Source organism: Acartia tonsa, chromosome 13, assembly GCF_053477335.1.
Source record: "Acartia tonsa isolate MP-2025a chromosome 13, ASM5347733v1, whole genome shotgun sequence".
NCBI classification, from domain to species: Eukaryota; Metazoa; Arthropoda; class Copepoda; order Calanoida; family Acartiidae; genus Acartia; species Acartia tonsa.
In genome coordinates, this window is record NC_137272.1 from 14,831,322 (window position 1) to 14,844,972 (window position 13,651).

Below are 13,651 nucleotides of genomic sequence, written 5' to 3' on the forward strand. Positions count from 1 at the left end.
CATTTTCTGAAAAAATATTATATTATACTATTATTTTTCTAGGATGATCCTGAATGGTTTTGGGTACAGAAATCTGATGGGGAGGAGGGATTTGTCCCGGCTGGATTTATTTATCCTCTGGATGCATTACAAAAACAACGTAAGCTCTAAATTAGGTTGATTATAGATTTATAATGCAAGGGGTTGAGCTACAACCACAGGTAGAAGAATAGTTTTGGTGAGTATGGGCTCTTCGTCAATATAACAGATCTATGGTATTTATGTATAATGTATAGATAACTACCCCACTCACTTTTTGAATGACCCTTTTTGTTTGCTAGCAACTTGTTTTCTGGAACTTGGCTGTGCTAATAACTGATAACCGACACCATTGGTTGATTTTCAATAACCCAACTAAGAGTCGATACAAGGATAATTGTCCATATAGTTTAATGCTTATACATAAAGATCTTGATTTGTAAATTAAGTAAACTTTTACAAAATTTTGTTCCCTAAATTTTCACCTGCTAACACACTATTAAAGAGTAGCTGTAATAAAAACTAATAAATATTTTTTTTTTAGAAACGATGTCAGGAGGATTATTCCAGACCAGCCAACCCTTGCCACCTGTCCCAACCTCATTAGGCACACAACATTATTATAACCTCCAGGTTTTTACGTGTAAACAAGCTGGGCAAACCAGGAAGGGAGGGGAAATTGTATTCTTTCTTACATAGTTTAAACTAAGGTTTACTTAGTTAGCTTAATATCTTTGGGGACTTTAATCGATGTTTGTTTGGTGGGTTCATTAAGATGAGTGTCCAAACGTTTTAACCCTCAACTGTAATTTACAGAAGGGTTGATTTTGTTTATTGTCATTTGGGATGTAGATCAACTTATTGGCCATCACTTCAGAATATGTCTCAAATCACCACAATGACATTTTATCTAGTCAAGCTACAACTATCCTTTATTTTGAAATACAGGTGGGGGTTATTTTTTGTTTGTTTATGTTTTACTTTAGGTCAGGTTAGGTTAAGTTATATTGGCTAGGGTTCAAAGAATAGGCATGAAGAAAAAAACTAATAAAAAACACCTAAATCTTGGATTTTCTTATTCCTTAGCTATCTAATATTGCATGTATGGTTATATTGGATTTCCCCGTAGAATGAGGACTCCCACAGGTATCAAGCATAAGGGAAAAACTTAAACTACTATCCCAGATTTTCAATCAATTCGAAAAATATGAGGGTGAGGGGATCCGTGCTTGATGTCTACATCAAGGGAAAGCACAAGAAAGGGATATGATTTGGAAAGGTCAACCTGGTGGTCGTTAATGTTACCTGTGACTAGGAACCATAGCAACAACTGGAGGCAACCACAACAACAACCATCTGCAACATCTTAGTCAACAGTCACACCAGCAGCATAATAACCATAATCAACATCAATCTGGAGTTCCAATAAGCTCTAGCTCTGGCGGTGGTCATAATGATACAGGAAGGGTTCAAGTTTAAAAAAAATAGACATAATCGAAGCAGCTTAAAGTGCCTAATAAAAATGGTCATACAATACAAATGACCGATGATAGGCTGGGTATACATTGAAATTGACCAATGGTAAAATGTAGACCGGCCTATCATTGGTCATTTTTTTAGTATAACGCTTCGGATCTAGCAATTCGTATCAACAATTTCTTAAAAATATTATTATCAATTATTGCAGTTATCATCCAGATTACTAGTGGCTGCGCCCCTAGCATCAAGGGGCTCTGTAAATAAAGGGATAAATTTGACCCCCTAAAAAATCAGGTAACGGACACGTAGGAGGAAGAGCCACTTTCCTGGCAACGCCAACCTTGGCTTCACCTGTAGCACAACAATTTAGCCAGCTTAGCATTAGTCCTCAACAGGTATGTGACACCTTAGTAGTAGCGCAGCTACTCTATATTTCATGCTTCAAAAATTTAACCGATAGGATATGTAAATATGTGATTCAACCCCTCGTACTACAGACTACAGAACCTCCCTTCTTCGCAAAAAAGTTTTTTATTGTTTTTTCTCGATTAAGTACAACTAGATGCTTGGCCACTAGCCACCTAAAAAAATGGATTGGATGGTTTGAAAATAGCCAAAAACCATCCCTAGACATGTATAAAGATTCCCTGGAGAGTTATCTAATTTAAACCAGCATTTTCTGAGATATTTAGCTTCAGACACTAAAACCTTGCTATTTTGCATAACAGGATAAATAAATTTGAATTCTTTTTTTAAAATTTACTTTTAATATTTTTAGATTTCCAGTGGTCCCATGAGCAATATGAGCAGCCTGTCCGCGCCACTCAGCTCAATATCTGGTCACGTCAGCCTACCTGGATCATTGCAGACCAGCCTGCCAGGAGCCACCAACCAGCAACATGGCCTGCCCAGCTCTGGCCACCAGAGCCTGCCAGGCCAACATGGCCTTTCGGGCATTTTAAACGGCAACCATGCGTCCACAAGTCCTGATATTATAAGCTCAACAACTGGTGGCTTTGGAAACAATCAAAAGTCGTCCTCCCTGCACAATATGTCGGCTTCCTCGCATCAAATGTCGGTATCCTCGCACCAAATGTCGTCTGCACATTCTGTCGTCATGACGTCACTGGGAGATCAGCAGCAGATGAACAGTCTCACTTCAACCGTCAGTGGAATCAGGTTCGAACATATTTCTATACTAAAATGAAAAAAAAAAAATAAAGCTAAAAAAAATCTTATTTATGAAGTTATACACAAAAAATGTTTTAGTTTAACTAAAAAAAATCCCATCTTTTTCATAAATTGTCCCAAAGACCTTTTTTTTGAATATACTGTCCCAAACACCTCTAGCACAACAGTCTCGAAACAGTCTGTCTTATCAAACTTTTTGTGATTTTTAGCTATAAGTATAATAAACCATTGTATAGTGTTTATATTAAGTAGTAAGGTTTTTTCCCCCTTATTTTTATCCTAATTATATATATTAATGTCCAGTCATAAGAAACAATCAGATTTTTACAACTTATTATAGGTCTTCTGGGAGTGTAACAACTGGGTCGACAGCAAACTCTGGCCCCAACAGCTTATCACCTGGCACTGCTAATGGCCTTCCCCCACCTCCTTCCTCACAAGGGGGCGGCGGGGGAGGTGGAGGAGGTAGCGGACGGTCATCTCAGCTGGGAGGTGGGGGTAGTCAGAGCGGAGGGGAGACTAGATACGGCGGCACTGAGCTTGTTATGCTTTATGACTACAAGGTAAAGGATTCGAACTTTTTTACATTTTGTAGTCTTAATGGTATATTTTTAAAACTTTAAGAGTATAAAAGAAAGTTGGATTATAAAAGGGATAAAAGTAGAGAATTTCGCTTTCAATTTACTAAAAATAAACATAAATTACTTTTTTTAATTTACTGTTACTGTTGAAGCTTTACAAAGAATCTAAAAAAAATCAGCCATGTGACGTTATAAAAATAAAGGATGAGAGGAGAAGTGGGAAAGAAAACCCCCCAAAAAAGAGATGGATAATCCCTCATTCATATGACGTTATAACTTTATAAAGCTAAGTTACTGTTTTTGCTGCTCTACTAATGTCCTGAATTTTACATTATTGTTTATTTCCACAGGCACAAGCACCGGACGACCTGTCCGTCCGCCGCGGGGACTGGATCTACGCCGACCTGCAGAACCAGACTGTGGACGGCTGGCTGTGGGCCTATGCTCCTAAAACCCGGAAATATGGTTTCATCCCGAAGGCTTATGCTAGGTAATTCACTTACATGCAAACACACACTGCAAGGTATATTTAAACAGGGAGGGAGGGGACACTGGGCTGTTTTTTTTATTGATGTTTGATTGGTTGGTTTACTCAAGTTAAATGTTTAAACGTTTCAACTACAGAAGGGTAATTTTGTATTTTTTATTTTTGAGCAAAGGTTTAAACTGATAATGGAATGGTTAATTTTATTTTGGTACCATATTGCATAGTTCAAAAATTGTCGCTATAAGAATTATCTATTATTTAACGGATATTTTATGATTTAGTACCCAAAGTTTTATATAAATGTGTCTTCATTCGCAGGCTTAAAAGCTTTGAGTACTTTTATTAAATCTTGATTTTTGGCAAAAAATAGCAATGTCTAAACTTTTCACCCAATATTTAGATTATTATGTCAATCATTTTATCGCCCATTTTCATGTCCCTTAAGTTCCCATGAATATTACAACTACTGAAGTAATTGTTATGTTTATTTAGGCCCCCAGCAATGACAAACTTATGACAAGACGGCAGATGAATAATTCAAAAAGAAAACATATTTTATTGAATCATTATTAAATTTTGTTAGCATAGCAGTTATTCTATAATTTTTGGAATGTCTTTATGTCTGGCCGATTGTGTTAATAGAAAGTAACTTAGGTACTTGTTTATTGCCAGATTTCGAAAATTTTACCTTATAAATTGCCCATATCATAAAAGCCACCCAATAAAAATAACATATTCATTGATTTTTTTTTCACACTAGTATTATTATAATTAATTTAAACTACCTGACCCAAGTTGTGGGGACCCTTTTCGTCTACAAGCAATTTTTTGAGTGAATTTCCTATATTATTAACAGATTGAAAATCGGCACAGGGTCCCCACCCCATAGAGTGCGTGCACCATCTATTCTTTTACTTTAATATTATTATACAGTATACTTCAAAAAATGCGCTACTTATGAACTTAATTCAATTATGAATGATGAAAATATATAATAAATGTTTATTTGTCAACAAATATGAAATATAGATTTTCACTTCACATTTAAAATGATAAAAATGTAAATTTAATTGAACTGAACATTTACTCAGAAGCTATTTAAATAATTTAGTTTCAAGTATTTTGCCATTTAAAATTTTATATAATTCAATTAATACCCTTGTACCCAGGGAGGAAGGGAGGGGACAATGGATCGAATAATCAATATTTTAGGGTCTCAAACCTTGGGGACCAGCTTAAAGTGTTCGTGAAGTATTTAGACTAAATTTGGGGACTTTGGGGACTTGCGGCGTAATTTGTTATGAATCCAGCAGACAAAAATAAAAAACAAATAATTAACACATTATCTAGCAGACAAAACATTTATATAGTATAAAAATATTTCGGCTGGTTCTAACAAATATTTTTTTCCTCATGAAAATGTCATTTCATGTCTTGAAACTGTACAGTGATATTTGTGTAATAAACAATCTTAGAACCCTTCGTTTTATCCTGAATTTTGGTGGAAGATAATAATAAGGAAAAGGGATACAGACGTTGAAAAGAGCGATTTTTCTAGTGAACAATTACAGAATGTTTACTCCATTGTGATATACTGGTAACCTAATTTATAAGTAGATGTTTTTTTTCTTAGAACCCTCTAATCATTTTGAGTTTCCTATTTTTAATAACCATAAACACTTTACAAATTTCTGGATATTTTCAGGATAAATCTGGTTTTCATGGCAATTCAGGGAAAACTCTTAAATGGAATTAATTGCCCATTGTCCCCTCCCTTCCTCCCTGGCTTTTACCGGAGCTGAGACAAAAGACTTCAACATATAAGATTTAACATGTATTTTGTTAGTGTTTTACTTTAGGTTAGGTTCTATTGGCTATAGGGTAGATTCGGAGGTTTAAGGCCTCCCGCAGTGGTTAGGCATATTAAAAAAAATGTTCGGCCTTTTGTCCATAAGATCTTATGTCTTTAGGTCCTTTGTCCTAACGCCGTAAATTACCATTAAAACAGAAAAATAGACGATAAATCTTTAAAATACTTATTTTTAAAAATTATACACTTGGTTGTTTTAAAGTTTTGGGAGAAGAAATGGTTGTAGATTATTTTGTCCATCTCTTAAAATAATATTATTAATTGTTGTGATAAAATATTATTAATTGTTGATAACTTATTGTAATTATTTTATTAATAAAAATTTGTCTATAAAATAACCAATTTTTCAATGGAATATATTATGTATCAGATAAACATTATTTTACTTAGAAGCGAAGCTATTTATATTTAACTTGTATGTCTGTCGGTTCCTTTATATTCATTAAATTTTTAGGATGGGAAAGGACAAAGAAAATTAAATCATTTTTTAAGCCTTTCTATCTCTATCCTTATACTAAAGTAACAGGATGTCTGTTTGTCAGATTAAATAGATCACTAGCAGAAAAATTGCTAACTTTGAAGAGGTCTTAAGTCTAGCTAGAGAGAGAGAGAGAGAGATGAATGGAGAAAGTTCATATGGAGGCTGATACCAGACGGACCATAGTCTTCCTGGCGTACTGGTGAAAAAAAAAGTCTTTAGGGACTTTTAAAGAATTTGATTGGTTGGTTCATGAAGTTGAGTGTCCACATATTTCAACCTCTATTTGTAATCTACAAAAGGGGTAATTATGTGTATCATCATTGGGTAAGCACATTAATTTATTGGCCAAAGTCTCATCTCTTTGGATCCCTGTAATCATGTATTTATTGTAAGTTTGACTTCAACAAAGATTGTGATGCAAAATTAATAAAAATTTATTATATAATAACTAATAATACCTCCTAATTAAAATTAAGCATCTTGAGATTATGAAATTTTCATTATTATTTTAATTATATAATTATCATTTCATTATTATTTACTAGATGCTGCGCCCCTAGAGTCCTCTAGGGCCACTTTATGTTAAAATTTTATTTAAAAAATAAAAACTTAAAATCTTATTTTTTATGGGGAGGGGAGTATGTTTTCTTAGAGCGGTTTCTCTTGGGTACTCTTCCCCAAAGTAGCTATGAGACCTATGAGAAGAAACATTGCAAATGAGAACCACATCGGTTTAGTTGTTAGCGACAGTCAGAAATCATCCTGTTACTTTTATAAAAGGATAGTGTCTACTTTATAAAAAGAACGAGTAAAAAAAATTGGAAGGCAAATTTTTTTCCAGGATCAATTTCTTTTGCGAGGGTGGAGGTACCATCCCCCCAAAAAATAAACATTTCGTAGACCTATGATAAGTTTCACTTTAAGTGAAGAACCATATAGGTCCAGCGGTTAGCGAGATCCTACGGTATAAACAAACGAACATTCTGTTTAAATTTAAGGATTACATTTCCATTAATAGGTTGCGTGACTATTATATGAATTTTAATTTTTATCTTTTCAATTACTCCAGTTTTAATTTTTCATCTTATTCAACACTAGCGGCTTTGCCCCTAGTCTCTAGAGGCTCGGCACCAAGAGGTTTACTCAACCTAATTTTTCGTATTTTAGATTTAAAAGTCGACACCACTATTTTAATTTTAGTTTTAAAAAGAAAATATTTTTTTTTAGGGGGGGGGGGTTGGGGGTGTCCCACTCCCCAAGAAAATAGTTATAAACCTTCCCGGGACCTATGAGAAGCTACCCTGTTATAGAGAACCTGACCGGTTCAGCAGTTAGCGATATCCTTCGTTACAAACAGACAGCCAGACATCGTTTTACTTTGTATTATAGACGTCAGTTTGTTTTTATAATTTCAGCTACTAGCTGAGAAACCTTAATTTTTATAAAAAGTCACTGTACAATATCGAAAAGTAAAAAAAAATATAAGTAATGTGTCAAAATTCCCAATTTGTGCAATTGGATCACCGTTATCAAAGGACCATGATACAACAATCTTAAATTGTCGTTAGTTTGTCAGAGTAGATTTGGGGTGAAACATGATTTGGAATTCAACTAGGATTCCTGTGGCGATCAAGCACAATATTATGGGCTAGAGAGAGAGTGAACATTGGGCTGTTTATTCTGTGGTCCCCAAAGTTTTATAATAACGTTTCTTATTTGTTTGCTTAACATCTTTGGGGACTTTAGAGAATTTTGATTGGTTGGTTTATTAAGTTGATTATTTAAATGTTTCAACCACTAATTTGAATTTACAGAGGAGGTGCTCATAATGACCCACACTGTTGCAAAAATTGATTTGGCCCCCAAATGTGTTGAATTACTTTTGGTATATTTAGTTGAAAAGTAATAATTACACTGTCAACTACATAATCATGGGAGAGGAGAGACATTGGGATGTAAATTATACTGGTACCCAAAGTTCTTTCGTTCGTTAGTTTAAAAACTTTGGGTACTTTTATTAATTCTTGATTAACTTCATCATTTTAATTTTTATAGGGGATAATTTGTCATTGTGGTTGTGCAAAACCGACCAGGTTCTACGTAACAGGGTAGATTCTCATAGGTCCCGGGAAGGTTTATAACTATTTTGGGAAATCACAAAAAAATCTACATTTTTTGTACGTTTCTCGATTTAACAAAGAGAATTCAACCAAAAATAACATCAAACGCAAGATAGACATATCTAAATATAAAAAAAACATTTAAAGTGCCACTAGAGGTCTCTAGGGGCGTATCCGCTAGTTGATTTAATCTTGATTGTCCACTCCCTCTATACACTTATATACTATATACATACAGGGAGGGAGGTGAAATTGGGCTGTATATTACACTATTCCCCATAGTTTTGTATTATCGGTTTCTTATTCGTTGGCCCAACAACTTTGGGAACTTTTTATTGAATCTTATTGGTTAATTATGTAAATTGTCCAAACGTTTCAACCACTAATTGTAATCTACAGAAGGTGTATTTGTGTATTATAATGGGAGATTTACATAAAATTTTCGGCCATATTCTCTGATATATGGCATATATTATAAGGGTACTCACATAGCATATGTATACTCTAAAAACAACATACAACTTTCCTATTGGAAGGAGTGAGTCAGTCAGTGAGGGAAGCTAATATTTATAGAAATGCTTTGCATCTAAAAAATGAGAAATCTCAGAATCTAGATGACGCACAGTTTTCTCATTAATTTCAATCGCAACAGAGGATCTTTTTGTAAACATAAATAACATTTTTATAAGGTACTTTTAAAGCTAGATTTGACAGAATTAGATGGTTTCCCCTTAAATTGTCTAGTCGAGCACTAAAACCCTCCCCCTTATTTTGAAATAAATTGAAATTATAGGAGAAATGATAATTTTTTTTTTACTTTAGGCCATCAGGTTAGGTAGGTAATTTTGGTTTCTGTGTTGCTTTGCAGAGTTAGGGCCCGCCCCTGCAGGGTATTACATTTAAATGATAAAACTACCAAGTACAGCTGCAACCGTCGAAATGTTTGTCTTGAAATTTCTAATATTAATTTTACATAAAGTTAAATTTTTTTAAAATATTGTTCAAAAATAAGAAAATTATTGCCGTTTAAAATCTTAATTAAAAATGTACCTAAAAACTAGGTTATTAAATAAAGGAAGCGAAAAATGACGGTGACTGACTTATAGTCGGTAATTCTTTATAAAACAGAGGACATGCACAATTATTTTTAGCCCTCTAGATCTAATAGGAGCTGAGATAATAGGGGGCGCCCAATTAAGGTCTGAAATGGGGCCCGACTTTTAAGGGTTAAGTAAATTATTATTCAAAAGAAGAAAAAAACAATTTTAGTTTACAAAAAAGTATGATGTATTCAAAATTATACGTATTGGTGGTAACTATCATTATATTAAATTACAATTCTTTTCATAAACATCATTTATAATATTGAAAACATTAATAATATTTATAGCATACCATCCTAAAGGTGTTATAAAAAAAACAAGACAATTATATTATTCAGCAAATCTATTTTACAGCTAGTGAATTTAAGTTCTTCTTCAGTTCATCATTAATTCATTGTAAAAATTAGTAACTTTGTTGAAAGGAGATATACCATCAACCTCTGAACCATGAAAATCAGAGGATTTACGACTATGTGGTCGACATATTATTCTATACTTTTTTAACTAACTTGATCATAAATTTTTTAAAAACAAAACAACTTTTTTCTTGTTTTCATGATTAGAGCCGGTTCTCATCCATACGAAAAAATTAAGTCCAGCATCATATTATATCCAGTTTTCTATGAATATAAAAATATAAGATTAAAACCAGTTTTTTAGCCCCTCGATGCCGAAGGCACAGGCTAAAAAACTGGTTTTAATCTTATAATTGTATATTTTATAACCGCGGAAAACTGTTGTAATATGATGCAAAAAATAACATAATAAATATTAAATGTTTTGTTTACTTTACCCATGAAGAAAAAGTTCTTGTTTTTAAATATATGCACTTGGTAAGCCAGTCAATAACAAAATTACTATGAAAGAAAAAGGACATAAATTAAAATGTTTTGTCACTTTTCTTCTATTTATTCTGAAAATTGTAGCAGGTATAACTTTTTTGTTTTTGATTTTAATTTTAAAAATTAAATTAATTTGAGTGTTTCTAAAGCATTTTAAATTCATCTTCATTATTAAATCTGAATTAATAAAGGCTTAAAGAAATACAACGTTGTAACTGATGAAAGACTGCCACAAGTAGGCCAATTCCGCAAATTTGAAGCCTCTAGCTTCAATAACAAAAAAATGATAAACATTTCAAAATTAAATGTTAGGTATATGAAAATTTTGCATATAGCTTTTGAAAGAAAATGTGTTCTAAGAATAATCTCCCACACGGCTGTCCTGATTGCACGGAATGCGACCATTTATGAATTTCTTATTATGTTCGTATTTTTCAAGTCAAACAGTTTTCATCTTCAAATAAAACATTTGTAAACTTCTGCGTTATATATCCGTCGGACAGCAGTATTAGGGTGATTATCTGTCAGCAGATTAGACTTGAACAAAGATCTTGATTTTTGGTTACATGCCGAAACAGGCTATATTAATCAAGATTAACTTATTTTTTTTATGGCGTTTGTAAGGATAAATTCATGCAACATCTATATTTTTTTATTGGTATTTACTTTTTAATTTGAAATTCTGTTGGTGATTGGTTTAGGTGCTTTGTTATTGTTCTGGAATTTTATAATTTCTTGTAAAATAGCCTTGTATTTGCCGATACAATACTCCTTATTCCAAACCTATATGAGTGACTATTTTTCTAATTTTTACCTTATGAATTATTTTCGACAGATTTTTTATAAAACGGCTTGCTTTTTTGCATCAAGATCCATGACAGCTCTATATAAGAAATATACGTCTATAAATAAGCTTGAGTCTTCCAATAGTAGAGTGTTTATTACTCATAGTGCTCCAATAATCCATAATAAACTCTCATTGACCAGAACAATAAGACCCATTATTTTACTCAAAGAAGAATAAATTCTTTTTCTATTTTATGTTGCTATTTGAATTATACAAAAGTATTAAATTTCTATTCATAAAACAGAAAATTTAGATTTATAAAATAGTAAATCAAAGAAAACTAGCAACGCGTCTGTAATGTGTTCAGATATTAAACTAAAATTTAACATTTAACTAAACATTTTACCCCTTTTCAGGACGATAATTTGAACCTAAAATATTTTAAAGAAAGAGAAACAAAATTAAATACGTTTTTAAATAAAAATAATGAAATTGAAAAAAAGACGAAAGGAAAGGGAAGTGAGAGAGAGGGACATTTAATCTTTAAAAAATCTAAAGTTGTAGTAATCTTTATGTGTAGTAACTTTTTTGTAGTTGGGTTGATATTCAGGGATTGGACAATGGAAGAAAAAGATTAATATTCAGGGATAGGACAATGGAAGAAAAAGATTAATATTCAGAGATAGGCCAATGGAAGAAAACGATTAATATTCAATCTAGCCAATAGTGAGCTAATTTTAGAATGCCGCCTCTAGTCTTCTATTATTTGTTGGTTTTTGACCCCTATACAATATAGTCAACACTTGTATAAGAATTTCCATAAAACAATGTACAACTTTGATGTTTTGATGAATTTTGACTTACATTACAACTATTTAATAATTATTTTATTATATTTATATTGCACTTATTGAATGTTGTAGAACATGAGTACATTAAATTTTTTTTCTATTTTGCAGCTATTGAAGATAATACAGATAAAAAGATAATCTACTGGACAACAGAATTTCATCCATCTCCACCAGAGGGAATTCCACTTTACCTTTCTCAAAATATTTCAAGTTTTACATTTTGTCTAGGTAAACAATTGAAATGAGAAAATTGTAGTCTGTTCTTCATTTGTTAATTATGATCACTAAAACCAAGTTCCAAGCAATAATATAATTTGTAAAGTATTCAAGAGATGTCTAAGAATTTCTAGCTGCTCAATCTTTAAAATCAAAAAGAAATAATTTCAACAATTATATTTTTTTAGGTTCATGCTTGAAGCATATCATGAAGAAAACATTTTAAGGAATGATTTTTAAAATAAAATTCGGGTATAGTCCTTTCCACGACATCCCTCCATAAGGAGCGATTCTTCGTATTTTTAAAATGGCTTTTTATAGGTTATTTTAGGTTAGGGGCTAGAAATAGGAGAAAAGCTACTGTGAAAAATACGAAGAATCGCTCCTTATGGAGGGATGTCGTGGAAAGGGCTATACCCTAAAATTCTATACCAAGAAGAAAAATATAAAACAATAACTATATAATACATATTTGTTATACAGTGTGTTTTTTTATCAGAACTTTTTTAAAAGTACGCTGTAATTTGCTTAATAAAATTTTGTAAACAAGTTTGGGACATCTTGGTGGAAAACAACTCATATACATGAACCAAATATTAGAATATGATTTTGAAAAATACATGGTGGTAGTGTTTGGTCAGGTGAATAATTTTTTTCATAAATTAACTGTCATGTACAGGTTTATTATACATTCTTTGAAAAATGGTTATATTTAGGCCAGTTTTATGAAAAAGAATATGGAACCCCACCAGTGCAGTGGCATAGTATTTTTGTAGTAACAGGAATATTTGAAACAGATTCTGATATTTTAATTTGTGTGAGCTGTAAAAATTTCAGAAAATTTAATCGTTTTCAAAAAAAATTCTAAACATCCCAGGATATAATAATTTTACATCAAGTTCTGTTGTTTTTATTGTACAATTTGTAGCAAAAGATTTCAAGGATTTTATCATGAGCCAAATTAATTTAGCATTTTTTAGCATAACTTCTAGAAATGACTAATTTATATATTAAATAAAAAACTTAAAAACATTTATAATTTGTATTCATTACTAATTAAAATATTTCCTATTCATTGTCAAGAAAAAATATATTTCACATTGTCTAACATTAAGTTTTTAAATGGCTGGTACAAAGTATTATTCTCCTTTTCATTACAGAGTCTAGATAAAATATTAAACATTAAATGTATGAGTTTAAGTTTGTTTACAAATTTAGGAACAATATTTATCATTTGGAAATGTAACAAATAAAAAAAATTATCCATGTCTTTAGTGACCAGGGCTAAAGGGTAAAATAAGTTACAATTTACAGGAAAAATCAATATATTTGAAAATTCAACCAACAGTTGGCCTATGTATACTGCGGCATATAGTTCAATAGCTTTTAAAACAATGACATTTTATAATCCTATTATATTTACACTCAACAGATAACTTATTTTCTCAAACCTTTAAATATGGGTATTTAAAAGGATCAGATACATCTAGAACCAATACTAAGCTGATCTGAAAAATTAATTTTGCTAGCCTGATTAAAAAAATTTTATCCAATGCTCTAACCCCTCCACAACCCATAAATTGTTGTTACCTACAAAAAATTATTGATTAGCAATGGAGAAAAAT

At 31.9% G+C, this 13,651-nt stretch overlaps 1 protein-coding gene across 1 annotated transcript in view; it reads left to right on the forward strand.

Annotated features, from left to right (window-relative positions):
• Dlish (Dachs ligand with SH3s) overlaps positions 1–4,815 on the forward strand; it is a 50,587-nt gene extending 45,772 nt beyond the window's left edge. Inside the window, exons 10-17 of the mRNA XM_080146579.1 lie at positions 43–139; positions 563–625; positions 1,334–1,477; positions 1,789–1,892; positions 2,276–2,676; positions 3,029–3,251; positions 3,620–3,759; positions 4,249–4,815. Of these exons, the coding sequence (XP_080002705.1) occupies positions 43–139; positions 563–625; positions 1,334–1,477; positions 1,789–1,892; positions 2,276–2,676; positions 3,029–3,251; positions 3,620–3,759; positions 4,249–4,273 (1,197 nt within the window). The 3' untranslated portion in view covers positions 4,274–4,815. The remainder of the gene's footprint in view (positions 1–42; positions 140–562; positions 626–1,333; positions 1,478–1,788; positions 1,893–2,275; positions 2,677–3,028; positions 3,252–3,619; positions 3,760–4,248) is intronic.
• The last annotated feature ends 8,836 nt before the right edge of the window (positions 4,816–13,651 follow it).